We start from the raw sequence: 25,938 nt of genomic DNA, 5'->3' as shown, positions 1-25,938 counted from the left end.
AAAACAGTCCGAATTGATTCGCAAACGAGTCACATACAAATCGCGAGATCGTTCTTGTGTGCGTTTTTTAGTTCAAAGGCACCATGAGCTTCGTTGATCGTAGAGACCATAATTTGTGCCAATAGTCCTATGATCTAATTTTGACAATAGTAGAACGCAGCGCTGAAGTGATTCGCGAATCAGTCTGAATTAGTCAGACAACTGACTCACTGGGTTATTAAAGGGATAGTTGATAGTTCACCCAAACATGAAAATGTAATGTTCCTTACCCCCAGGGCATCCAAGATGTAGGTGTGTTTGTTTCTTCAGTAGAACACAAATTAAAATGGTCAACTCCAACCGTTGCTCGTATGATGCATGTCAACGGGTATAATTTCAAACACACCTAATGCCCTTGGGTATAAGGATGCCAATAATTTTTAAAGAGCTGGTTAAAACAAATAATTCAGTGGTCATTACCTTCCCTTTTACACATTTTATTTGATTATTTTATTTTATTTATATCATTCCTTTGTATCTCCACGGTTTCCCCATATAGTTGGACATAGGAGACATTTCACGGTTTATTCAGAGGTTTTTTTTGTTTTGTTTTTCAGTTAGAAATATGGATTTAATATTTTTATATTCTTTGTATTATAATTATTTTATTTGTTTTTTCACTGATTTTCTTGCTGTTATTATTGCTGTTATTTTTTACTGAATAAGCTTTAATAAAAAAAAATAATAATAATAAAACAAACGTTTTTTGAACCTGTTCAGCGGATTCAATGAAAGATTCGACTCATAAGAACAACATGTTCACAATTCTCTATCTGATTGAACACCTCACAAATGTGTTGAAAACATGGCTGAGGAGACAGTGTTAGCGGACACGGGGTAAGTGACCCTCTAAACACACATTTGCATACAAAAAAAGTAAATGTTGTGAATTATATATGCGCTGCTATTGTTGTTTTAGTTATTCGTTTTCGTGTGCACGCTGTAAGCGAACTTGTGTACTGTGTCAGTGTCGACAGGTGACCTGCTTGTTTTGTTATGTAGACTGTTTTTGTTACTTCTTAAAAATCTTTCTTAATTGTCTGTCAATTATCATTTTAAACTCTTTAAATGAATGCAAAACTGATATCTAACTAAATTATTAATTGCATGCATTAACTGTAATACAGTATGTCTTTGATTGACAGCTCTTTCATATTCTCTTGACTTTAGACTGGCACAGCGTGTACTGATGTTGCTTGGTATTCGTAGTCTCTTCTACAGTGTTTTCTGTTTCTTGGACAAGACAGTGAGGTAAAATGTGTCCAAATGCAAACTTATTCTACCAAGTGCTACTAAGTTTTGGTCACTTTACAGTGTTCATGTTATTACATAACAAGTACAGTACAACAGTAATATAATGAGCAACATACTGTATTGGGCTCCTAGATGTGAAGCAATATCCTAAATCAAATTCCAGTCTACTAAGTATTTTCCCTCCTGCTTATGGAAAACTATTAGTGCAATAGCTATTCATCTTCGTATTGTTCCTCTGCCACCCTAATTGTGTTTTTGTTGCCATTGTTTGGCCAAACATGTACTTTTATCAAAGTCCCTAAATGTAAAGTCTTTGCTTTTATTAAACATCAACTGAAAAACATGTTCAGTTTTGTTCAGGTTTTCAGTCTTTTGTCTCAAAATAACAATTTCAGAGATTCTCATTAACTGTCTAATTTAGCAATATTAAAAAATAAAGATTAAACCAACAATCTGTTTATTTATTACTCACAAATCATTGCTCCTGTCATTGCTCTTGATGACCTCATGGTAAATTAGGGAAATTTCTCAGTACATAGCAACAGTCATGTGTGAAGGAATACTGATTGGTTTTTTGGTTTGGTTTCTATTTAGTTTTGGGACATTTGGCCCTATTGTACCTTACTTATTAATATGTGATTTGTTTTTGGTCAGAATGTGCACAATTACATACACAGTTTACATATGTATATATTATTAACACAATATGTGTAACATGGACACTGTATTGTGCAGTTTTGCTACAATGTACAATGCTACTTTGATTTTGCAAAGTGAGTTAAATTAAGTTATTACAGTACAAAAAAAGACAGAAGACAGTACACACACACATTATGTAATCACAAACATTTATTTTATTTTGGATGCCAATAATAGTTTGACAGCCCTTATACAGTATATATAATTTATTTTGCTCTGAAATCATATTTTAACCTTTGTCAATTTCATATTTTATAAATAACCTGTATTTATATTGTTGTTGTTGTAATTAACAAACATTTTAAGGCATCTTATTTTAGTTTCTTTCTAACACCGTGTCTACACCGGACGCGAGCAGCGCCGTGCGACACGACAAAAGACAATATAACCCATTATAATCAGTGATGGTGTCTACACTGGATGCGACAAATCTCTTACAGTAATCTGATGCCACGTTCTATTTATAATGTACACGAAGGACGAAATGCTTTGCAACGGTTGCTTTGTCGTATCCAGTCAACGGTTATATCCAGTGTGGAGACAGTTTAAGTGAAATAAGAATGAGACGCTCACATTTAATTTTATTGTAGGTCTTGGAGGATTACCGACTGGCTGCCCTCATGGTGCCCGACATCTCAGAGCCAACTGAAGGAGGCCGAGGAGAGGATGCTGCAGTGTAAGTAACCACCATTGAAATTCAGGCTGGCCTTTCAAAATTTAAACTCCAAACTTTTCAAGTTTTTGTTAGGTACTCTTGAGTTATATTATCAACATAATTGTTGATGATCAATATATACAGCGATTATTCGTTTGTGAACCCTTTGTAAAAAAAAATATTTGGAGTGTCTATTTACACCATGCAAATATGCAAATAGCCCGGCTTGTTGGCAGAGTCTATTTACACTAGCTCAACCTACCATTGTCTGATGAGAAATAACTACAAAAGAAACCCATCTGATTACATGAGTAGTGGTGTGGTTACAGCTATCATCTCCATGTAAACTATGAAAATGCTAATTTGTGAAAATGGTGACATCATGTGCATATGCGTATTATGTGTTTAGTCTGTAGAGGGGAACATAGTTTTTCTTTACAAAGTGACATCATCAACTACTGGCCTGGCATGCATATTATAGCTTTTTTTGTCGTTTTCGAGTATCGTTTTGATAACGTTGTCGTTATAAGGTTATGCATTGTTTCGGTTACACTGTCAGAATAAAAGGTACTGTCACTAATGGCCATGATATACTACGACCCAGTGCCGAAAAACTCATGTTCTCCTTCAACTTCAAAATCGTCTGACATCGTTGTTTTACCTTTATTTTTGTAAAGGGTGTTTGATTTAGTCGTTGCACATTTCTTTTAACACTGGGCCGGTACTTACACGTACGCCACGATGTGATGACGTCAAGTCGTTCAAAGCCCTTTGAAACCGCATTGATATGGTCCTTGGTTAAAATTTAAATATATTATATGGAGAAATATCCTGGAATGTTTTCCTCAAAAAACTTAATTTCTTTTCGACTGAAGAAAAAAATACATTAACATCTTGAATGATATGGGGTTATTCAGTTATCAGGAATTTTTCATTTTAAACGGAACTAATCCTTTAACGGGGAAGATTTCTGAAACAGCGTCAGTTAACCCATGTGGCCGTGCAATATCATAAACATGAAAGTTCATCATGACTGCCACTGGGATGTTAATTCCGACTTTTAACCGTCTTGATCACGCAACACCGTGTGATACACAGCACTGAGAAAGCGTTTGAATTATAGTGGGAAGCGTTCGGCACAGAATTGTTATAAACCAAATCAAACAGCGCTGACGTGGAAACCATTGTGCCATGAATGAAGTTTCAGTCCACAAATCACCAACATTCACCATGGATTTAATGTAGTTACACTATATGGTATTGTGGCAGAAATAGTCAAATGTTTTTTATTCATCCCAAGTTTTGTACAACCTTTTTGAGAGTAAAATTCAAGCACTTTCTGACTTCACTTTTCAGATTTCACATTTCAAAGCTCTAAATATTATCCAATTTTGATGTTATTTATTATTAATGTGATGATTTGTAAAACAAAAAATGTAAAGGTGTAGGCCACTTTGTGGCAAACTATCATTTTTATTTAAAAAAACAAACAAAAAACATGAAATTACCAACTATATCAGTAGTTGACTTATTAGCCATTTCCACTCCCCTTTCCTAATATATGGAAAAAAGTAGAAAGTCTCTTGAAAAACTAAAACTTTTCTTTGAAGTAAAGAGTGCTCCTTTTATAATCACTGAAGCTGTCGGTCAAGACAATGTTTAATAAGAACATATCTGCATTTACTTTATCTGCATTTCAATTCAAGCTCATGTGGTCAGATGAGACCAAAAATATAACTTTTTGGTCATAAAAAATAAACGTGTTTGGAGGAAGAAGAATGATGAGTACCATCCCAAGAAAACTATCCCTACTGTGAAGCATGGGTATGCTAGCATCATGCTTTGGGGGTGTTTTTCTGCACATGGGACAGGGCGACTGCACTGTATTAAAGGTCCCGTTCTTCACGTGTTTTCGAAGCTTTGATTATGTTTACAGTGTGCAATATAACATGAGTTCATGTTCCGCGTGTAAAAAAACAGTATTTTTCACACAATTTACTTATCTGTACACCGCTGTTTTCTCTGTCCTAAAAACGGCCTGATGATTTCCTTGTTATATGAAGTCCCTCCTTCAGAAATACGTAACGAGTTCTGATTAGGCCAGCGCTTCCCGTGTTGTGATTGGACAGCAGTTTAGCGCACTTTGCCCGGAAAGGTCCCGCCTCTTACCATAACGGGGAGATGCAAGCGCTGAATGCGCGCTCTTCTCCACGTGGGAGAGCAACAAAACCACGCCCCCTATTTTGCGTGTTCTTGTGCAGGGTATCCGCGGGGTCTTGAAAAGTCTTAAAAGGTGATAAATCAATTTTGGGAAATTTAAGACCCTTATAAAGTATTAAAAAGTCTTATCACGGCTTTATAAAGTCTTAAATTTTGAAAGAATTTTGTTCAAGCTTTGTCAAAAGAGTTTGACTCCAAAAAGTATTTATGAATATATTTATTTTCATCCCCATAAGTATTAAAAAACAATAGTGTGCTCAGTCTGAGATCGGCTCGGAGTGCACGCACCAGGGATGGAAATTAGCACCGCCACCTGCCCAAATGCGGCTGATTTTGATTTGTGGCGGGTAAACTCGCTTCACCTACCGAGCTGTTTCACCTCTTTGTAAACTTTGTTCAATGAATGCGAGTGCTACCGTATGTGCGCATATAACCAGTCGTTTTCTCCGTCATCACTCGCGTGAAGACACGCTGTGAGACTCGCGCGCGCTGAGAGAAGATCTGACGCTGTGCATCATCCGAGAGCGAGCGCTCGTCTCACAGCGCGCAAATATTGAGTTCTCTTTCAAGTCTTGCACTTAAACGGACAAACTCACACAAGAAGTATGTCAACATGTCTATCTTGATGAGTATCCTAGCAGACATTGTCTGAATATGCCTTTAGTGAACTGTATAGTATGCACAGTCGAGAAAGACGAGCATATCCCTGCCTCAGCTCTTAAAGGCGCAGTAGCCTTTACTGCTGCCTGAGTGATGTCCTTATATTTAGTTTAAAAGTTAATTTCCATCCCTGGTGCGCGCCGTCTACGGGTGACGTCATGTATTTTGCGAAATGCGCAGTTAGGGAATGTGTCGCCCTCCTTATGTTGCGAAACAGATATGCTATATAAACGATACAAAATTGGCCTACGTTAGAGATTTAAAGTCTACATTCGACTACAACTGTTTATTAAGTTAAAGGTTTGTTGCCGATTAGAACTTGAAGTGCGATGGGGTCTTAAAATATTTTGAGAAGGTCTTTAAAAAGTCTTAAAAAGGTATTGAAATTAACTTCAGGATTCCTGCATATACCCTGTTGTGGGCGGAGGGTTAGTCAACAAACGGTTCTAGTGATGTCATCCCTGCACTTCCTGCTGTAGTCCAAACCGGCTGTTCGCTGTAGGCTTTGAAAGGGAACTTCTGTTAAATAAAATATCTTGCTTGGCATTGAACTTTGAGCTTTATAATTTTACAGGTATTATTTATGCTCTAACAGCAATGTTACACACTAACTAAAGTTTGAAAGATGGAGTCGTGAAGAACGGGACCTTTAAGGAGAGGATGACAGAGGCCATGTATTGCGAGATTTTGGGTACAATCTCCTTCCCTCAGTTAGAGAATTAAAGATAGGTCGAGGCTGGGTCTTCCAACATGACGATGACCCGAAGCACGCAGCCAGGATAACCAAGGAGTGGCTCTGTAAGAAGTATATCAAGGTTCTGCCGTGGCCTAGCCAGTGTCCAGACCGAAACCCAATAGATAATCTTTGGAGGGAGCTCATACTCCGTGTTTCTCAGCGACAGGCCAGAAACACAGATCATCTAGAGAAGATCTGTGTGGAGGAATGGGCCAAAACCCCTCCTGCAGTGTGTGCAAACCTGGTGAAAAAATACAGAAAATGTTTGACCTCGGTACCAAATATTAACATTGATTTTTGTCAGGTGCTCAAATACTTATTTGCAGCTGTATCATACAAATAAATAGTTAAAAAATCAGACATTGTGATTTCTGGGTTGTTGTTGTGTTTTTTTTTTTGGGGGGGGATTATGTCTCTTATAGTGGACATGCACCTACGATGACAATTTCAGACCCCTCCATGATTTCTAAGTGGGAGAACTTTTTCTGGGAGGTGGAGTGGGAGGTACATTTTCTGTGCCCTTTATAATAGAGAAACCTTTTCTTTTTCTTTTTATTTCTTTCAGACATCACAAGCAAGTTCTGCAGGCAGTTTGTCCACATATCTGACAAAAACACACTGTGGACATTGATATTTAAGGGGCCAGTGGAAAATAAAACCCCTCTGGTGCTTCTGCATGGATTTGGGAGTGGTGTGGGATTTTGGGCCTTGAACCTGGACTCTCTCTATCAGCAGAGGCCCATTTATGCCTTCGACCTGCTGGGCTTTGGCCAGAGCAGCAGACCTCAATTCAGCTCGGATGCCCAGGAGGCTGAGCTCCAGTTTGTGGAATCCATTGAACAGTGGAGGGAGAAACTTGGCCTGGAAAGTATGATTATGTTGGGCCATAACCTTGGAGGATATCTGGCTGCCTCCTACGCAATCACATACCCAACCAGGTTTGTAACAAAAAAAAAAGGAAATGTTAAAGTTAAGCTTTAGCAATATATATATATATATATATATATATATATATATATATATATATATATATATATATATATATATATATATATATATATATATATATATATATATATATATATATTGCCAAAAGTATTGGGACACCCCTCCAAATTATTGAATTAAGGTGTTCCAACCACTTCCATGGCCAAAGGTGTATAAAATCAAGCACCTAGGCTTGTAGACTGCTTCTACAAATATTTGTGAAAGAATGGGTCTCTCTCAGAAGCTCAGTGAATTATAGCCACCTGTGGTATTGCCACCTGTGGAAGTCCATTTGTAAAATGTCCAACTAAATATTCCACAGTCAGCTGTTAGTGGTATTAAAACAAAGCGGAAGTAATTGAGAACAACAGCAACTCAACCATGAAGTGGTAGGCCACGTAAAATCACAGACCAGGGTCAGCGGATGCTGAGGCGCACAGTGCACAGAAGTCGGCAGCTTTTTGCAGAGTCAATAGCTTAAGACCTCCAAATTTGTGGCCTCCAGATTAGCTCAAGAACAGTGCGTAGAGAGCTTTATGGAATGGGCTTCAATGGCTGAGCAGCTGCAATCAAGCCTTACATCACCAAGTGCAATGCATCGGATGCAGTGGTGTAAAGCACGCCATCACTGGACTCTAGAGGAGTGGAAACGTGTTCTCTGGAGTGCCGAATCACGCTTCTCTGTCTGTCAATCTGAGGGACAGATGGTCTGGATTTGGTGGTTGCCAGGAGAATGGTACTTGCCTGACTGCTTTATGCCAATTGTAAAATTTGGTGTGGGATTGTTTTTTAGGGGTTGTGCTTGGCCCCATAGTTCCAGTGAAAGGAACTCTTAATGCGGAATGCTCTGCTACTTTACTCCAATTGGTCTCTGAAATTGCCAGTCTGCTGTAAACAAAGCAGACTTTATTTCATCTATTGGGACTCATTCTCAGCTCAGCCTCATGGCCCTAAATGAGACCTGGATCAAACCAGAGGACACTGCCACTCCTGCAGCCCTCTCAACTAATTTTACTTTTTCACATACCCCTCGACCAATTGGGAGGGATGGGGGTACTGGTTTGCTCATCTCAAATGATTGGAAATTTGATCCCTTACCATCTCTATTGGCCAGTTCATTTGAATCACACTCAATCACTATTACTCACCCTGTTAAAATCCATGTTGTAGTGGTCTATCGTCCTCCAGGTCACCTCGGTAACTTTGTGGAGGAGTTGGATGTGTTACTTTCTAGCTTCCCTGAGGATGGCACTCCTCTGATTCTGCTTGGCAACTTCAACATCCATCTTGATAAACACCTAGCCACAGTCTTTACCACTCTACTGACTTTATTTGACTTTAAGTTAATATCTACTACGGCTACTCACAAATCAGGTAACCAATTAGACCTCGTCTACACACCCAACTACTCCACGGACAACACATTAGTTACTCCATTACACACCTCAGACCACTTTCTCATCACTCTTAACCTCATACTGACTCCTGACACAACACCAACTCCTACATAGATTAGCTTTCGGTGTAATCTACGCTCACTCTCTCCCTCTCGCCTATCCACTATGGTTTCATCTTCACTCCCTCCACCTGCTCAGTTCTCAGTACTGGACACTGACAGTGCTACCGACACTCTTTGCTCCACTCTAACATCCGCCTTAGACAGTTTTTGCCCCCTTTCATCCAGACCAGCCCGCCCCACCCCATCTGCCCCCTGGCTGTCTGATGTTGTCCGTGAACATCGCTCTGGACTCAGGGCGGCAGAGAGGAAATGGTGGAAATCTAAAAACTATACTGACCTTACCTTGTATCAGTCTCTTCTCTCTTCTTTCTCTAAAAATGTCTTCACTGCTAAAACAACATACTACCACAACAAAATCAACAATTGCTCTGACTCTCGCACACTCTTTAAAACATTCTCCTCTCTTCTTTGTCTTCATCAACTCTTACAGCTGATGACTTTGCATCATTTTTCATGAACAAAACATCTCTCATCAGCAACCAGTTCTCCTCACCACAAACTGACATGCACATCTCAACAACTAACACGAACACGCTTCAGTCTTTCTCTCCGCTCTCCGAGCCAGATATTTCTAAACTCATCCTTTCCAATCACCCTACTACCTGTCCACTAGATCCTATACCCACTCACCTCCTTCAGGCCATTAATTCTTCAATCACTCCTGCACTCACTCACATTGTCAACACTTCTCTTCACACGGGAAACTTTCCCACAGCATTTAAGCAGGCTCGGGTAACCCCACTGCTTAAGAAACCCTCTCTGAATCCAGCACTTTTAGAAAACTACAGACCGGTATCCCTTCTGCCTTTCATTGCCAAGACACTTGAGCGACTCGCTATGTTTCTTGAACAGAACAACCTCCTGGACAACAACCAATCCGGCTTCAAAAGCGGCCACTCGACTGAGACTGCCTTGCTCGCGGTAACTGAGGCACTGAGACTGGCAAAAGCAACTTCTAAATCCTCAGTGCTCATCCTGCTGGATCTGTCTGCTGCTTTTGACACAGTTAACCATCAGATCCTCCTGTCAACGCTTAAGAAGATGGGTATCTCAGGAACTGCTCTCCAGTGGTTCAGGTCTTACCTCTCTGGTAGGTCCTACAGGGTGTCATGGAGAGGTGAAGTGTCTAAGTCTCATCATCTAGTCATGTCACGCCTCTCTTCATCAGACTGCACTGGTTGCCAATGGCTGCTCGCACTAAATTCAAGGCACTGGTTCTCGCCTACAAAGCAACCACTGTCTCTGCACCAATATACCTAAACTCACTTGCTTACACACCCTCCAGAAGCTTGCATTCTGCGAGTGAGCGACGCCTCGTGGTTCCATCCAAAAGAGGCATGAAATCACTCTCACGGACATTTTCCTGGACCGTTACCACCTGGTGGAATGAACTGCCGATCTCAATTCGTGCTACTGAGTCTGTAGCCATTTTTAAAAAACATCTTAAGACGCATCTTTTCCAATTGCACCTGACCAATAAATAATAGCACTTAACTATCCATTAAAAAAAAAAAAATTGTCCAAAAAAAAAAAAATGTTGTGTACTGTGCTTAATTAACTGAGACTTCTTACAGCTCTTACAGTTGTTGTTGGCCTTGTTTGTTTCGTTACTTCTATTGCTCTCCCCCTTTTTTGTTACTCACTTTGGATAAAAGCGTCTGCTAAATGATTAAATGTAAATGTAAGAATGGGATGTCATTAAAATTAATGTGCATGTAAAGGCAGGCCTCCCAAAACTTGGCAATATAGTGTATATTATGATCCTTGAATTGAGTGAGGTATTAAATACTATGTGAGCATGTAAACAGTACATTAGAGCAAAGTCGCTTTGATTGATTTGCAAATGTCATATTAATTTGATAAATGGCTGTTGCATCTTTTTTGAGGTCATTTTTCATAATCATAAAATTATAATGATGTTCCTGGCAGAATTTAGCAACATGTCAGAATTTGAGAATTGTCTGACTTTCAATTTAATAAATTTGAATTTGAAATTCAACATAGACACAACAATTGAATTGAATTTCAACAAAAATTGCATTAGTTGTAAGACAAAATAACATATTTCATCACTAATTGACAAATTCTAACTAATTTATTCCCTTATATGTAGAATACATTTATCCCATCTAACTTGAACGTTTATTACCTAAGTTCAATATTGCTAAATTTACTTTGATGCCGTGTTATTTGTTTTTTATTTTATAAAATAAATATTGACATATTATGTAAATTGAAGCATTGTGTGAGCAAAATGTTGTTTCCTCCATGGTCCATAACAATTATTAATTATTATTAATTTTCTAATGTATATTTCTTCATATTTCATACAGAAAAATTAACTGCGTTATTGAAAACTAAACATGTTTCTTTGATTATAATTAGCTATTCTGTATCCTGTCTTTTATTTCAAATTTAAATTTGATTTCAAATCAGTCACTTGATCTAACTGTGTCCTGTTGTGTTGTAACTGTGGACTCTGGGTACAGAACACAATTTTTCATATCCTTCCTGTTTCTCCATTTCCCTCAACCTTTATGTCTGTCAGCAGTTTGACCACAGAATTTGATTCTAAACTATTTTTGTTGGCATCTGATTTCAACAGCATTAGAGTTGCTGCATTTTCAGTATATTTGCTTCTATCCTGCCCACAAAGATTTTGTTTTTATTTTTATTTTTTTGTCTCTGGGTATCAGGATGCACATATTACAACACATACAAAAAAAAAATACATTTGGTCAGTGTAACTACGTGATTCAACTGAAAATATGCTACTCTATATGCTTCTCTTTACCTACTGTCCAGGGTAAAGCACCTGATTCTGGTGGAACCGTGGGGTTTTCCGGAGCGCCCTGACCCAGGAAACCAAGATAGGCCCATTCCTGTGTGGATCAAAGCTATAGGGGCAATGCTGAGCCCATTCAACCCCCTAGCTGGTCTCAGATTGGCTGGACCTTTAGGTACGGATTTACTCTAATCTGAAAGTGCAAATCAAACCTAATAAAATTATTAATGATAGAAAGAGAAATGACAGCTTAAGTCTCAAGATGTGCTTGTATATCTTAAATGATGTTGAACGCCATTTGATAAAGATTGTCATTAATGAAACTCGGGGACCGATTTAGCCAAGACGTTGTACTTGCAATTTCTCTGAAATTATTCACTCAGTAATTGGAGCATGTCTCTTATCATACGTAGTACTTGTCTCATATCGCAAACCTTAATCACATTGCCTTCTGTGTGTATGCTGCAGTAAAATTGTTTTGCAAGAACAAATTGGCTTTGGCAAATATCCTAGAATTATCAAATTGAATAGAAAATTTGTTTTTTGAATTTCATAGATTAATATCAGTCATGATGTTCCAATTATATTTTACCAATCTCTCAATTTCTCATCTGGGATAATATTTAATACCTTTTTCTTTTTTTCCCATTTTCTACACTGATAATGTTTGTTCATGTATATGGAATTCAGATTGATCCAACAATGATGTAATTTAGTTTAAAAGTACCCATTGTTTTAAGAGTGGCAAGACCTCATACTCAGAAACCCCCTGACTCAGGATAGTTATAGCATTCTACACAAGCCCAGACGGAATCTTCTGACTTTTTCATATTTGATGGGTTGGTTTTATTAGGGAATTCTACATACATTCTATGGAATAGATATTAACATAGTAAAAAGTGTTCAATGGAGCTGGGAGTACTATACTATTATTAATAGCTGAACGATATAAATAAATAAAATTAGCCAGAATATTTCATAAACACAGTAGTTATGTGCAGTGGTGGCTGGTGTTTTTTAATAGAGGAAGCACACTAAAGCCTTTGAACATGTGAAATTTCTTCGGACACTGCCCCGTTAGTTCTCTGCAGCATCTTTTTATAAACATCAATTCAACATATAACAAATAGTAATACACTCAAAATGTAAAACAAAACAAAACAAAACAAAAAAACACATATCTACTCGACTCGACTGCAAAAATATCATTATTTTAATTCAGCCAAGAGGTCACGCTGTGACATATTGTTCATCTACTGGTCACACTGATGCGTTTGCAGGTCAGAGTTCACCAAACTTGAACTTTGGAACGCAGCGTAATGCGAAACCTTTGTATGTAATGCATAATGCATGACCGTCCCTTTAATCTGAGAACCTGGATGATCTTTTCTTTTCTTTTTATTAACTGCTTGTCATTACAAATGACATTACACATACCCAGCAAAACAATATAAATATAATTTCACTTCCCTTTCATAAAATCCATCCTACAGTACTGTTCTGTCTGTTTTTTTTATTCTGCTGTATGTCAAGTTTAGGTGTGGGTCTTCCTAATTTAATTTATAGCTTTTACTCGAATGGTAGGCCTGTAAAGTTTTTGGCAAATAATCAATATTTCTATCAATCATAATTGAACATATAACAACTATTAATACACTCAAAATGTAAGAAATACAATGGGTATGGAAAATATTCAGACCCCCCTTCAATTTTTCACTTTTTTTATATTGTAGCCATTTGCTAAAATCATTTAAGTTCATGTTTGTTTCTCATTAATGTACACACAGCACCCCATATTGAAAGAGAAACACAGAATTGTTTACATTTTTGCGAATTTATTAAAAAAGAAAAACTGAAATATCAAATGGTCCTAAGTATTCAAACCCTTTGCTGTGACACTCATATATTTAACTCGGGTGCTTTCCATTTCTTCGAATCATCCTTGAGATGGTTCTACACCTTCATTTGAGTCCAGCTGTGTTTGATTATACTGATTGGACTTGATTAGGAAAGCCACACACCTGTCTATAAGACCTTACAGCTCACAGCGCATGTCAGAGCAAATGAGAATCATTAGCTCAAAGGAACTGTCTGAAGAGCTCAGAGACAGTTGTGGCGAGGCATAGATCTGGCCAAGGTTACAAAAAAATGTCTGCTGCACTTAAGGTTCCTAAGAGCACTGTGACCTCCATAATCCTTAAATGGAAGACGTTTGGGATGACCAGTACACTTCCTAGAGCTGGCCGTGAGGCCAAACTGAGCTATCAGGGGAGAAGAGCCTTGGTGAGATATGTAAAGAAGAACCCAAAGATCACTGTGGCTGAGCTCCAGAGATGCATTCGGGAGATGGGAGAAAGTTATAGCTCTCCACCAGTTGGGACTTTATGGCAGAGTGGCCCGATGGAAGCCTCTCCTCAGTGCAAGACGCATGAAAGCCTGCATGGAGTTTGCTAAAAAAAAAAACACCTTGAAGGACTCCAAGAGGGTGAGAAATAAGATTCTCTGGTCTGATGACACCAAGATAGAATTTTTTGGCCTTTATTCTAAGCAGTTTGTGTGGAGAAAACAAGGCACTGCTCATCACCTGCCTAATATAGTTCCAACATGGTGAAGCATGGTGGTGGCAGCATCATGTTGGTGTTCATCATGGTGGGGGTTTTCAGCTGCTGGTACAGGACGACTGGTTTGCAATCAAGGAAACAATGAATGCGGCCAAGTACAGGGATATCCTGGACGTAAACCTTCTCCAGAGTGCTCAAGACCTCAGACTGGGCCGAAGGTTCACCTTCCAACAAGACAATGACCATAAGTCCAAAGCTAAAATAACGAAGGAGTGGCTTCACAACAACTCTGTGACTGTTCTTGAATGGCCCAGCCAGAGTCCTGCCTTAAACCCAATTGAACATTTCTGGAGAGACCTGATAATGGCTGTCCACCAACGTTTACCATCTAACCTACAGAACTGGAGAGGATCTGCAAGGAGGAATGGCAGAGGATTCCCAAATCCAGGTGTGAAAAACGTCTCAGGTTACGTATGTAACCTATGTTCCCTGAGAACAGGGAACGAGACACTATGTCCTAGAACGCTTTGGGGAACGACTCCAGCATGACAGGTGTCTGAAGCTACTATCGAATCACGTCAATCCTATTGACTGGCGACAGCCCATGACATCATCAATGTGCGAGCAGGAAGTATATAAGGGCGCCTTGCAAACATGGCACCATCTTTAGTCTGAAGGGACTGTTTGGCAGGCAGGCCCCCTGGCATGGCAACAAGACGCAGTGTCTCGTTCCCTGTTCTCAGGGAACATAGGTTACATACGTAACCTGAGACGTTCCCTTTCGAAAGGGAACTCGCACTGCATCCTAAAATGCTTCGGGGAACGATATACCAATGCCGCCATGCTGAGGGGAGTGCATGCCCACTGGCAGTGATAACTGTCAGGACAAGCAAATTAAACTTGAAAAGCCTACACCACTCCCCCTCTGGTCACACTGGGCTGTCAGTGACAGCACTCCCTACGGTCATAGCCCAAGCTATAAGCCTCAACAGAAACCTTAATGCATACGCATGAGGTCCTACCTAGACTGCTCAAAGGCCTGGGACCAACTTCTTCAACAGAAAGGGGTCCCTTTAAGGGAATGTGGCCAGGGGGCCCGAGGGCACCCCGGCCAACCACTTTTCAGAAAAACCTTTCCCGCATGTCACCGGGGAGGCCTGACCTGGTGTCACTTCTGCGGGACATTTCAGCCTGGCCAACCCTGTCTGTTTGAAACAGAGCCTCTGGAAAGTTGCCTTCTGGTGAGTATCATCCTCAGACCGGATCTCAGAGACGGGTATCCTAGAGAGCAGTATTTAGCGTAGCGCTTTCCTAACCCTTGTTAGCGAGGGGAGTTCACCTGCTTGATCTTAGGATCTACCGGGCACTTATCTTACAGAAGTGCTCAGGATGCCAGACAGGCCTACAGACTGATCTAACAGGAAGGCCACGTGAGGGGCCTAAGACCATCTGATCAAACTCAGGCGGCTGTGTGCTCATAGACAACCCTCAGAGAGTGGAGCACCTGAGCCTGCCTGGTGGGTAACCCCCAGCTGTAGGCCAAACTACCAAAGGTTCTATTTTACAAAGAACTGGTAAGAAGACCTAATCTTGGGAACTTTGCCTTCAAGGAGGGCAGAGAGGCCTACTACCTGATAACAAGTTTCAAGGAGGCCTAAGGGAGGCCTACCAATCGATAGCAATATTGCTGACTGCCAGAGCATTTAGACTCGCCTTTATGAAGGCTTACTGAGGCCTACCACCTAAAAGCCAGCCCCAGGGTGGCAGCAATGCATGCTAACTTCCCAAGCAGTCGAGTTTACCTTCCGGGAAGCCTGATGAGGCCTACCACCTGATAACCTGCCTCCAGGGAAGCCTGACCTGGTGCCCTTTATCTTTGGACAGCTCGGTTTGGCCAATCCTGTCTGTTCAGGAAAACAGAGTCTCCGGACACTGCCTCGGTGAGGCATCCAGACTGAGGGACTGAAACCTGGCAGTCCTTCTCAGACCGAATCTCAGAGACGGGTATCCCAGAGAGCAATACTCTGCATAGCGCTTTATAACACTTGCTAGCGAGGGGAGTCTAACTGCTCAATCCAAGGATCAACAAAGCACTTGTTTCAAAGCACTAAGAAGGCAGGACAGGCACGAGAGGCCTGCGATTGTCTGATCAGACTCAGGCGGCTATATGCTCATAAAAGGACCCTCAGTGAGGGGAGCACCTGAGCCTGCCTGGTGGGTGACCCCCAGCTGTAGGTTAAGCTACCAAAGGTTCTAATTCCATAAAGAACTGGTAATAGAAGTGCCTAATCTTGGGAACTTCGCCTTCAAGGTGGCCCAGAGATGCCGACTCATATGACCATGGTGTCTACACTCTAAAAAATGCTGGGTTAAAAACAACCCAAGTTGGGTTGAAAATGCACTAACCCAACAATTGAGTTGTTGTAACCCAATGGTTGAGTTGTATTAACCCAGTGGTTGAGTTGTTTTAACCCAGTGGTTGGGTTAAATGTTGCTTAAGACAACCCAATTGCTGGGTAAGAACAACTCAACCATTGGGTTAAAACAACCCAATTGTTGGGTTGGTGCATTTTCAACCCAACTTGGGTTGTTTTTAACCCAGCATTTTTTAGAGTGTACCACCCTTGCATACCTGAAAGAGGTGCTCTCACTAATCAAGCCAAGGCGGGCCAATATCTTTCCACCCAGTCCCAGACCTGATGTAAGAAGCACCTGGGGAAACGATGAGGAAGAAACGTGAAGGTCTGGTTTCTTCTTCTTACAGGAGTCTTACTTCTCATGCAACCTTCTCCTCCTCAGAGGGGGCGCATGAGGGGTGATACTCCCGCCTGCCTGGGTGCGGATCCTGGCCTGGTACACCTGAAACACCAACCATGGTGTGCAAAGCTGTAACAGCCTGACCTGCTGTTGTGTATGCCCTGCCATTAATCTACAATGTCGTAAGGGAGGAGATGGCAGAGTTGGAGCTCTGTGTTGGAGTAGTTGCCTACTCCTATGCAAGATAGTTCGCAAACGTCTCATCAATCGGCAGCATGAACACACACCCATATTCCCTCGAAATCAGTGAAAATAAAATCGCTGATGACGATGAACATTGGGTTTTTCCAAATATGGGTTCTTCCTTGCCCTCTCAATCTCAGTAAGAAGATCAGGATGGAACGGAAGGCTCAATTGAGCCGATGGTTTATGGCCGGGGAGAAATCGATCGTCCAATCTAGCACCAGCGAGCTCTCCTCTAACGCACCAACATGGCAGCTGCAGACTGCCTGCAGCATGTTCCATAACATCCATCAACTCAGCATACACAGTCAGGGTGGCTGAGAGTAACAATCTCACCAGCCATCCCTAAGAGCACTTGCTTTGATAAGTCTCGTCAGCCGCCAGATCATCTGAGAGGAATACAACCCTCTCATGATGATTGGCGAGCTCCATCTGGGAAACACATGATGTGTGCCAATGCCCAACCTTGGCATGAGCGAGACCACATCACCAGTCCCAGATGCCGAACTCCCCTCCCTCAAGAGGAGAACCAGACAAGAATGGAGCGATCTCGGAAAACCGCTCACATTTTACACAAACAGCAGTGTAAATGTGTAACACACAAACTGACTGTGCATACTCTTTATCCCAGGCAGTAAATAACTGAATTTGTATTACCTTAATTTGTTTAAGCAATTCAGACAAAACAGTCCCTGAAGACGAAAAAGATGGTGTCATGTTTGCAAGGCGCCCTTATATACTTCCTGGTCGCACATTGATGATGTCATGGGCTGTTGCCGGTCAATAGGATTGACGGGATTCTATAGTAGCTTCAGACACCTGTCACGCTGGAGGCATTCCCCGAAGCATTCTAGGACGCAGTGCAAGTTCCCTTTCGAAAGGGAACTTGTTGCATCTTTCCCAAAAAGACTCATGGCTGTATTAAATCAAAAGGGTGCTTCGACTAAATACTGAGCAATGAAACTAAATACTTGGGACCATGTGATATTTCAGTTTTTCTTTTTTAATAAATCTGCAAAAATGTCAACAACTCTGTGTTTTTCTGTCAATATGGGGTGATGTGTTTACATTAATGAGAAAAAAAGGAACTTTTTTTGAAAATATGCAATTGGCTGCAATATAACAAAAAGTGAAACATTTAAGGGGGTCTGAATACTTTCCATACCCACTGTATACACTATCTACTCAACTCTCTACGCTATCTACTCAACTCATCAATGGAACGAAAAGTGCAGTGACCGCCCCCTTTAATCTGAGAACCTGGATTTTTATTTTTTTATTTATTAACTACTTAAATATCTTTTAAATGTAATAAAATTGCATTACACATACTCAGCAAGACAATATAAATATACACTCTAAAAAATGCTGGGTTGTTTTAACCCAATGTTGGGTCAAATATGCACTAACCCAGCAATTGGGTTGTTTTAACCCAGCGATTGGGTTGTTTTAATCCCACGGTTGAGTTAAATATATGCTTAAGACAACCCAATCGCTGGGTTAAAACAACCCAACTGCTGGGTTAGTCCATATTTGACCCAACATTGGGTTGTTTTTTACTCATAATTTTTTAGAGTGTAATTTCACTCTTCTATCATAAATAGGGTGTTTGGCACGTGCTGCTGTTTAATGAAAATGGGTCTTCCCAATTTTAATGTATAGCTTTTGCTGTACGGTAACTTACATTTTTGGCAAATATGCAATATTTCATTCATATCATTCATAATTAGGTAGTTGTTTAGATTATCAGTTGGAGTAGGTCAAACTATCACATTTTCTGATATACCAAGAGAGGCTAGCCACCTCTGTGATGCTGAGAAAGACAAATACTTTTTTTAAATTTATTAAATTAAATTTATTTATTTATTTTACTAATGAAGGCAAAAGTCTGGATATGGATTGTGCCTCCCCTGCTCTGTCTCATCAGATTCACTTTTAGAACTGAATGATTGTAATCACATTGGCAGATATCCATGGGGAAAAGAAGCAGAAAAGCAAACCCTCCAAATTTTAGTATTTTTAGCAAGTTTTATTAACGTTAAATTATTCTTCTATTTTGTTGTGTGTAGAACTTTGTGAGTGTTAACGTTCCAAAACATTCCAAAATCTGCAGAGCTTTCTGTCGAGTTCTGTAGGATTCTGAAGGGGGCTGGACATTAGTCACTGACAATAGGAACATGTGACACATGAACTGAAGAATTAATGATAAGATGAAAATTTTATGGGTGATCCATCATTTTTTGGATAGATCGATTTCAGGTGACTTTTTTAGTTTTTTCAGATGTGTGTTTGCATTTCCCTGTAGGTCCCACTCTTGTGCAGACTCTGAGACCCGACTTCAAACAGAAATTTGCGGCTGTGTTTAATGACAATAGAGTCACAGAATATATCTACCATCTTAATGTCCAAAGTCCAAGGTAACAAACCTCTCCCTTATACTTTTGTTGTTAATGGCCTTGATATATGTCTGAATGTTGAAATTCTCATAACTGTCTGCTATTCGTTTGTTTTTTATGATGATGATGATATTTTAGCGGTGAAACAGCCTTTAAAAACATGACCATTCCGTATGGCTGGGCAAAGAGGCCCATGCTGCAAAGAATTGGCCTGATTCACAGCGACATCCCCATTACGGTGATCTATGGCTCACGCTCCAGCATAGATGGCCACTCCGGCAATTCAATCAAAGAAATGAGGCCAAACTCCCATGTAGAGATCATTGTGAGTTCTCCATTCACTGCTCAGCACACACTGACACTCATAGAGACTTTTCTTGATCTTTTTAGATAACTGCTTGCTGTACTATGAAAACATACTGCAACTTTGCAACATCACACAGATGAATGCATTTATACTCATGATTGCCCACATTTACAGATCACCAATGTCTATTGGGCATTCAGAAACTTGAACAACCTAGTCACAGTGAGGTAATAAGAAAGCCCGACTGTGCTGTTCCTGTGTTTGTAGCACCTACAAATCTGCATATCCTTTTGAAGGATCCCAGTGATCCAAATGAGTGACTGAATTTGTTGACAGGCTCTATTTACACTAACTCCGCCCACTGACCTCTGGTTGGGCCAGACACAATTACAGATGCTAGCTGACAGCATAGGATTCCATGCCAAACTAAAACAATGCATGCACTGAGACAAAAATGCATTTGCCCACATACAGGTCCTTCTCAAAAAATTAGCATATTGTGATAAAGTTCATTATTTTCTTTAATGTAATGATACAAATTAACTTTCATATATTTTAGATTCATTGAACACCAACTGAAATATTTCAAGTCTTCTATTGTTCTAATACAGGTCCTTCTTAAAAAAATAGCATATTGTGATTAAAGTTCATTATTTTCCATAATGTTATGATAAAAATGTAACTTTCATATATTTTAGATTCATTGCACACCAACTGAAATATTTCAGGTCTTTTATTGTTTTAATACTGATGATTTTGGCATACAGCTAATGAAAACCCAAAATTCCTATCTCAAAAAATCTCTTTTTTTTGCAACACTTTTTCCTTCCCACAGACTTCCCACTGAGGTGCCTTGATGCAGCACTCTGGGAACAGCCTATTCGTTCAGAAATTTATTTCTGTGTCTTACCCTCTCGCTTGAGGATGTCAATGATGGCCTTCTGGACAGGGTCGGGTCGACAGTCTTACCCATGATTGCGGTTTTGAGTAATGAACCAGGCTGGGAGTTTTTAAAAGCCTCAGGAATCGTTTGCAGGTGTTTAGAGTTAATTTGTTTATTCAAATGATTAGGTTAATAGCTCGTTTTGAGAAACTTCTCATGATTTTTTAAGATAGGAATTTTGGGTTTTCATGAGCTGTATACCAAAATCATCAGTATTAAAACAATAAAAGACCTGAAATATTTCAGTTGGTGTGCAATGAATCTAAAATATATGAAAGTTTAATTTTTATCATTACATTATGGAAAATAATGAACTTTATCACAATATGCTAATTTTTTGAGAAGGACCTGTATATAAATGTGTGAAGGAAGTTTAATAAGCTTTAAAGCTTTTATTCCTTTAAAGGCAACTTGACAGTATGTCAGTATTTTTAGTACAGAAAAAAATATGCATGTAGAAACTTACAAGTAGAAAAGATGCATGATAGGACGAATGGATAAGTAGCATAAATGGAAAAGTATCCATTATGGGATTTTACAGACATTTGGAGCTTTGTCTGGATGACATGACTTTCATAAATAACGTCTTGCTTCCAGTGGGAGGGCTTTTGCATAAATTCTATTAGATTTAAATTGAGAGCAAGCAGTCTTGAAAAAGTAGAATTTGTAATTGCATGAATTGGCAGGCAGTCCAAAAACTAAAGTCTTTGTTCAATGAATGTGCTTGTGTTCCAGACAGACTCCTCTCACCACTACAAAAACTCAACTAAATATTGTAGTTCCGCAATTCCATTGTTATCTTCAAGTTATTAGGGATGTTCATTTTACACAAAGAGCCAAATGAAAATATTGCAACATTTTCTATCACAATCTGTGGCACTGGTTCAGAATAAACACCTACATTTTATTATGGCACTTCTGATACACGCTGACTGTTTTCTTGGTATTCTTAGTCAATGTCTGTCTGCTTTCAACTAATGTTGAACTTCTTATTGGCATGCATTGGTTTTAGGCCATACGAGGTGCAGGGCACTACGTGTATGCTGACCAGCCAGATGATTTCAACCAGAAGATACTTCATGTCTGTGAAACAATAAACTGAAGAGTGATGATGAAGGTACATTTCTTCTGGAACTATCCAAACATGGCTTCCCTCAGAGCTGTGTTTCTCTACATGCCATGCTCTCAAGCATGTCAGCAAATTGGGAGCGGAGAGTATGGAAGCCACTTTGTTTGAAAACCAGATGTTTGATTTGCACCATTACTGAACCCACCCACATTATTATTGATGATATAATGATGTGAAAAATGGAAGAAAAAAAAAACTAATCGATAACATTTTGTGGTACATAAAATAAATGTGAATTTTAGCTTTATTTAAATACAACTATTTCTATTTAAATATAAACCATAGATATGTGACTGAGAGCTATTAGGCACTTTAATTAACGTAAATTTCCAAATATGCGTAACCCTACATTTTTCTTTAAAAAAAAAAAAAAAGACAAGAACCTTTTTTATTTTTTGAGTGTGTTCACAAGCTTGAACTTTGATCCACGAACCTTTATCAGAATCTGAGACAGCAGTGATTGTGTTTTAAAGTTTTTGAAGCCTTTTTGTTAATTTCTACCTCACAAAACCGTAAAAGTTTCTTTGCTAGGATAAGAAGGGATGCAGACAGGTGGATCAACAGAAAGCATGTATATCCTCCGGTCATGCAGTTCAAATGTAGCTCTAATTATTGTAACCTATTATAAGAAGATTTTGCAAGATTGCCACAAAATCTTAAAATGCAAGTGCCTCAATTTCCAAAATATGTGCAAATTGTTTTCATATCCTCAATCATTTAAAATCCATCTTGCCCTCCTCTTCACCTTTAGGCTATTTTCATGAAGAGCTCATATACAGGAGCTGGTCATATAATTAGAATATCAGCAAAATGTTGATTTATTTCACTAATTCCGTTCAAAAAATAAAACTTGTATATTATATTAATTCATTACACACAGACTGATATATTTCAAATGTTTATTTATTTTAATTTTGATGATTATAACTGAAAACTAAGGAAAATCCCAAATCTCAGAAAAGTAGAATATTGTGAAAAGGTTCAGTATTAACTCAAAACACCTTCAAAGGCCTTTAAATGATCTCAGTCTAGTTCTCTAGACTACACATTCATGGGGAAGACTTACTTGACAGTTGTCCAAAAGACGACCATTAACACCTTGCACAAGGAGGGCAAGACACAAAAGTGTCTTGTGAAAAGAGGCTGGCTGTTCACAGAGCTCTGTGTCCAAGCACATTAATAGAGAGGCGAAGGGAGGGAAAAGATGTGGTAGAAAAAAGTGTATAAGCAATAGGGATATCCACACCCTGGAGAGGATTGTGAAACAAATCCCATTTAAAAATGTGGGGGATATTTACAAAGAGTGGGCATGAAGCTAGAGTCAGTGCTTCAAAAAACACTACGCACAGACGTAAGCAAGACATGGGTTTCACCTGTCGCATTCCTTGTGTCAAGCCACTCTTGAACAACAGACAGTGTCAGAAGCGTGTCTCCTGGGCTAAAGACAAAATGGACTGGACTGCTGCTGAGTGGTCCAAATTTATGCTCTCTGATGTAAGTAAATTTTGTATTTCCTTTGGAAATCAGGGTCCCAGAATCTGGAGGAAGAGAGGGGAGGCACACAATCCAAGCTACTTTAGGTCCAGTGTAAAGTTTCCACAGTCAGTGATGGTTTGGGGTGCCATGTCATCTGCTGGTGTTGGTCAACTGTGTTTTTCTGAGGTTCAAGGTCAATGCAGCCATATACCAGAAAGTTTTAGAGTACTTTATGCTTCCTGTTGCTGACCAACTTTATGGAGCTGCAGATTTGATTTTCCAAAAGGACTTGGCACCTGCACACAGTGCCAAAGCAACCAGTACCTGGTTTAAGGACCATGGTATCCCTTTTCTTAATTGGCCAGCAAACTGACCTGACCTTAACCCTATAGAAAATCTATGGGGTATTGTGAAGATATGCCAGACCCAGTAATGCAGAAGAGCTGAAGGCCACTATCAGAGCAACCTGGGCTCTCATAACATCTGAGCAGTGCCACAGACTGATCGACTCCATGCCACGCCGCATTGCTGCAGTAATTCAGGCAAAAGGAGCCCCAACTAAGTATTGAGTGCTGTACATGCTCATACTTTTCATCTTCATACTTTTCAGTTGGCCAATATTTCTAAAAATGCTTTCTTTGTATTGGAATTAAGTTGTATTCTAATTTTCTGAGACACTGAATTTGGGATTTTTCTTAGATGTCAGTCTGTGTAATGAATGAATATAATATACAAGTTTCACTTTTTGAATTGAATTAGTAAAATAAATCTACTTTTTGATTATATTCTAATTATGTGACCAGCACCTGTAGTCCAAGTAACTAATATATTACAACTGTGACCAGATAAAGAGGTTACAGCGCTCTCTAAAAGGGAATCAAAAAGAGAATTATGAGCATGTTATCTCTTATTTCGGACACACTTTGGGGGCCAATGCATGAAACGGGTGGTGGAGGAGGTTTATTAGTTCCTGGGAATAATAAATATATGCAAATAAACAAGCAGAGATGACACACAAGTATACTAGTGTTGATTATAGCATTATATTTAGATCTACGGCATTATTTTCAGATCCCATTTACAGTAAAACACCCTCATCACATGACTCACTGTGGCCAGACCGTTTTCTGGAAACCGTTATGACACAGCAGGTGGAAAACACTCTCCTGATCGTTTATATTACACATTACATGTCTTTTTACCTCATTCATGGCATTGATAAATAGTATTTTTTTGCATATTTGTAACCTAATGTTTTTGTAGACTCTGCTTTTGCATAAATATTTCCTATACTGTCACTACTGATTCAACATGTTCTTAGTGAGACAATACATGGCCGCCATTCTGAAGGTCTGCACAAAATGTCTGTTCATATCCACAAGAGGGCACAATATAACACTGCAGGGATGTTACCGCCCTGCACCACCCCCACCAACACACACACACACATTCAGTATACTGTCCATGCAGTTAAATCACACACACTTACCGACACTGACTATAGAGTCAATGCAGTTAAGCATCAAGGGCAATGTTAAGCCATTATAACATCCGCTACATCAATAATATGACCCTCCAGCTCAACCCACAGGAAGCACTTTACAACTCCACTTCCTGTGCATGTGGCATCACTGAATGAGCAAGAGTGCTTTACTGAATTAAAGTAAAAAGCACATTTTAGCCCTGTACGTGCTTGATAGTTTTGTAGTGCATGGTGTGTTAGGTGCCAGATTCTCAAAATGAGCATCACAAATATTTGCTGATAATGGATATTCAGGGAAGCCTACGTTCCTAACATAATGGAACAGTGAGTGCGTGTGTGTGTTAGTCTGGTCGAGGACAACAACAGACAAGTTCATGCAATATTATGTATTGTGTAATATTGTTACAGTTTTACAGTAGAACAGGTGTATTTTAATATATTTTAAAATGGTTATTATTCCTGTAATGGCAAAACTGAATGATCAGATGATCCTTGAGAAATCATTTTAAATAGTGATTTGATGCTCAAGAAATATTTCTTATGATTATTAGCATAAATGTTGTGCTGCTTTATATATTTTGTGGAAACTATGATACTTTTTCATGATTCTTTGTTGACTAGAAAAAGAAATTTGAAATAAAAACTTTTGAAACATTATACATATCTGTACTGTCACTTTTGATCATTTTATTGTGTCTTTGCTGAATACATTTATTAAGTTCTTTAAAAAATAAAATAAAATCTTGCTGACCCAAAACTTTACACCGTTAAGCTATATGCTATTCAAATATTTTTTGTAGCTGAAATGCACATCAATATTTATCATCATTTGTATTTAATTTTTATTTCTCACTCTCAAAAAGCAGGTTGTTTATTGGAATTTATGTTTCAGTTAAGAACTTTTAGCATCTATTGCACAGAGGGTTCTTTATAGTGACACAAAAGATTCTGCCCACTAAGAAAACAAAATGGTTTACTGGTTGTTCTATAGCTTCACTGTGAAAGAAAGATCTAATATTTTTTTAGATTTTACATAACTGACAACTTAAAATCGGAGGACATTTTCAAGGGGAAAAAAACTCATTCAAA

General features: G+C 39.2%; 1 protein-coding gene across 2 annotated transcripts; it reads left to right on the top strand.

The window, feature by feature from the left end:
- The first annotated feature begins 794 nt into the window (after positions 1-794).
- Positions 795-25,435, top strand: abhd5a (abhydrolase domain containing 5a). Of its 2 annotated transcripts, XM_067449203.1 has the most exons (8): positions 795-876; positions 1,210-1,290; positions 2,583-2,668; positions 6,829-7,201; positions 11,575-11,729; positions 19,421-19,532; positions 19,650-19,836; positions 21,774-25,435. In XM_067449203.1, exons 1-8 carry the CDS (start codon positions 845-847, stop codon positions 21,861-21,863), a joined length of 1,116 nt encoding a protein of 371 aa, XP_067305304.1. In that variant the 5' UTR covers positions 795-844; the 3' UTR covers positions 21,864-25,435. The 2 variants fall into 2 exon arrangements, with proteins under 2 accessions (XP_067305304.1, XP_067305305.1); XM_067449204.1 differs by lacking the exon at positions 1,210-1,290 and having other exon boundaries at positions 823-876.
- The last annotated feature ends 503 nt before the right edge of the window (positions 25,436-25,938 follow it).

The sequence above is a fragment of the Pseudorasbora parva genome, chromosome 7, assembly GCF_024679245.1.
Source record: "Pseudorasbora parva isolate DD20220531a chromosome 7, ASM2467924v1, whole genome shotgun sequence".
Taxonomy (NCBI): Eukaryota; Metazoa; Chordata; class Actinopteri; order Cypriniformes; family Gobionidae; genus Pseudorasbora; species Pseudorasbora parva.
This window is presented reverse-complemented; position numbering and strand designations above follow the sequence as displayed.

What these genes read in the sequence shown, in the direction of transcription:
- abhd5a (XM_067449203.1), top strand. Translation starts at nt 845, where the DNA reads ATGGCTGAGGAGACAGTGTTAGCGGACACGGG. An exon ending in CGAGGAGAGGATGCTGCAGT is followed by an intron (nt 2,669 to 6,828) that starts GTAAGTAACCAC and finishes TATTTCTTTCAG; the next exon opens with ACATCACAAGCAAGTTCTGC. An exon ending in ACTCCCATGTAGAGATCATT is followed by an intron (nt 19,837 to 21,773) that starts GTGAGTTCTCCA and finishes CATTGGTTTTAG; the next exon opens with GCCATACGAGGTGCAGGGCA.